The sequence below is a fragment of the Agrilus planipennis genome, unplaced genomic scaffold (genome assembly GCF_000699045.2).
Source record: "Agrilus planipennis isolate EAB-ADULT unplaced genomic scaffold, Apla_2.0 scaffold1991, whole genome shotgun sequence".
NCBI lineage: Eukaryota > Metazoa > Arthropoda > Insecta > Coleoptera > Buprestidae > Agrilus > Agrilus planipennis.
In genome coordinates, this window is record NW_020440648.1 from 289 (window position 1) to 3,306 (window position 3,018).

The following is a 3,018-nucleotide window of genomic DNA, read 5'->3' on the forward strand; positions in this document are numbered from 1 at the left end:
TTAAACAATTATGCATGATATGAAGGCTACGAAACAGTACTAGGTAACCCTTACTACCGAGCGATGGAATTTATTAAATCACAAGAGAAGAATGCATTACATCATGTAGTTTTGATGTTTTCATGTCCGTGAAAACAGTTCGAAGAATAAAAACGTAATAAGACCTTGATCTTCCAAAGCGGATTTCAAATACTAATTCTTTTTATTCTTTGATACTTTTATGTAGTCAATTTTGTATTACCGCTTCTCACTATTTTGTCAGAAATTTATGAAGACCAAAAGCCCTTCGAAAATATCACTAGGTATATCTTTACGATATATTTTACATATCTGTTTTTCCGCTGTAATGGGTTTGTAATTTGTAATGCTATTTTTATCTCATTATTCATAATTCATCATATTTTTAAAAAAAAGAGATGTAAAATTAAATTAAAGCTTTCCAGTTTGCATGTTACTTCTTTTTTATTTGTACTAATTATAAAATGTAGATACCTAAGTAATATACAATTTATCGATTCACATTTACTGAATTCCTTTTAAAAAAATGTGATATTTTGCTAAGTTTAAACTGAAGTACTTTATATTCACCATTAACTAAGAAAATATCATTCAATGTTTGTATAACATATTAAAAATTTATATTTTTCCTATAGGTAAATGGTCGTCAATTATACCTAGCTGTGAACCGGTTCGATGTCCCGCATTGGATTCTCCCGCAGGATTAGAGGAACCGCATTTAAAATTGGAAGAACACAATTCAAGTTATGGAGGTAGAGCAGTATTTAGCTGTACTTGGGGATATAAGTTGGTTGGTCCTCCTGGTATCGAATGCGAAATTAATGGTAACTGGTCAGGGCCCTTACCAAAATGTATTCGTAAGTGTCATATTGACTTACTTTTTTGCCTTTTTTATTTATACCCTTAATGTTCATACTTATTAGAATTGATAATTATATTTTGTACATATTAAACAGCATCAACATTTTTCAAAAATTTACACAGTAACATTCTTTAGACAATTTTATATGGTAGGTATTAATAAATGCGTTAAAAGTATTGTTTAATTTTTCAAAAATTTTTAGTTCACCGCGTGTCGATGATCCATACGATTAATTTAAGCTTAATTCCGTAAAAGTACTCCAAATAATTTTAATTGAAAATACTCATCATCTACTTCCAAGATTAACCCTATATTTTATGATTGTTTTTCTAATAGCAGGAGGAGACATATTGCTGATGACTTTAAAGATAAATATTTCGAGTAGCAAGTTTCAAAATGAATTATCCAATTTTTTGTTACAAAAGATAGTACTTAAAGAAGATAAAATTTGTTACATTGTAAAATGAGGTCTCTGTCAAATCATTAGACAACTACGTGCAAAATTTCGTTCACATAATGGGTTAAAAACTGCAGAAACGACGAGGGGTGTAATAGAACAAACAAAGGGACATCATAAAACTGTAAAGGTTCCATTTATACCTTTTGTCTCAGGAATCCCAAAATAAAAAAGGACAGATTCCGACATCATCGTATATAAGAAGATTAATAGTTTTTCATAATATTAATATTTGTCCTCAATTGATTGTCAATTTTTAGCAATCCAATGTCCACCACCTGTAACCCCATTGTATGGTCATCTAATTCAATCAGAAGCTGCAGGAATGGATGGTGAAAGGTATGCTGTTGGAAGTCTTGTTCAATTTGCTTGCAAGGGGGCTCATGTGCTTGAAGGGGAAGCTAGCATCATATGTACAGAAACTGGATTTTGGTCCCATCCACCCCCATTTTGTAAGTATTGAATGAATTTTTAAAATGAATACTTCCACTGCAGAGAATCAAGAAGCCAAGGACGCGTTAAACGATAATGCAATCATTTTGTAATCACAAAATACAAGAATATTATTGTAAAGTTTTCTAAAACAGTTATACTTGTCGAGTTGGTAATCCTAAATGCTTTACTTGTTTTTTTTTTAATATCAAAAGTTTCTTATATTCTTAAAACATTCTAAATATTTAACGTTTAAGGCAAACCGCGTTGCTCATATCTTGGTGAACCAAAAAATGGACATACAGCTCCATCGAAATTTTCTTACGAACCAGGAGACGAATTACAAGTTATATGCGACCCAGGTTACGAAACGCCAGTAGAACCAAGACCCAAATGTATGGAAAATGGAAACTGGTCGATGCCTTTACCTCATTGCACTAATTATTCTCAAATCTAGTTGTTTAAAATCGTTATGCATGTACATGATGTTTGTGATAAAACAATAAATAGGTGTAAGTAACAAACCACATGTATCTCTTTTAATAAAACTTAACAATAACAAACATTTCTTTTTATAACCTGTTTTTATTATGACGTTAAAAAATATTTCATATAACATTAAGACAATAAGTCATCGACTAAATTGCTTGTCAACCTAGGTATTAGCTTTTTTTTAACTCCCAATTTACCCCTACAATGTTTTAATTTTATGTAATGTCGCCATCTTACATTTCAAATACAAACGTAGCAACATTTCATCCTTAAGGGTTGATTTTTAAAAATTGCCGGAACAGGTGTTTGCTTAATTTCAACAATAAGCATTAAGAGTAACCTTCGAGTAAATCCGACTACAAATAAAATGTACCCCATAGAAACATTGCAACCCCTTTTCATTTGATTATGTCAAATAACATAAATACCGAGTTTCAAGCAAATTCAACCACAAATAAAATATGTCCCAAAAAAAATTACAACCCCTTTTTACGCCCATTCCCTTTAGAGGTTGAATTTTTTAAAATGCCGGGATAGGTGTTTCATTATAATTAAATGAGGGAGCATTAAGACCAAGTTTCAAGTAAATCTGACGAAAAATAATATATGCCCCATTCAAACATTGCAACTACTTTTCACTTCCCCCCCCCCTTAAGAGGTTGAATTTTTAACCAAGTTTCAAATAAATCTGTCCAAAAGCAAAAACGTTCTATGCAATCCCCTTTCAGCTTCCCGTCGAAATTGAATCAAGTTTCAT

General features: G+C 31.3%; 1 protein-coding gene across 1 annotated transcript; it reads left to right on the top strand.

Annotated features, from left to right (window-relative positions):
• The first annotated feature begins 211 nt into the window (after nt 1-211).
• On the top strand, nt 212-2,332 carry LOC108743764 (locomotion-related protein Hikaru genki-like). Its single transcript, XM_018479355.1, has 4 exons — nt 212-302; nt 654-875; nt 1,598-1,789; nt 2,027-2,332. The coding sequence occupies exons 1-4, from the start codon at nt 269-271 to the stop codon at nt 2,224-2,226; spliced, it is 648 nt and encodes a 215-aa protein (XP_018334857.1). The 5' UTR covers nt 212-268; the 3' UTR covers nt 2,227-2,332.
• Nucleotides 2,333-3,018: the final 686 nt, after the last annotated feature.

Bases quoted from the DNA above. Each gene is read 5' to 3' on its own strand.
- LOC108743764 (XM_018479355.1), top strand. From the start codon at position 269: ATGAAGACCAAAAGCCCTTCGAAAATATCACTAG. The intron at 303-653 runs GTATATCTTTAC...TTTTTCCTATAG, and splicing joins CCCTTCGAAAATATCACTAG to GTAAATGGTCGTCAATTATA. The intron at 876-1,597 runs GTAAGTGTCATA...GTCAATTTTTAG, and splicing joins GCCCTTACCAAAATGTATTC to CAATCCAATGTCCACCACCT.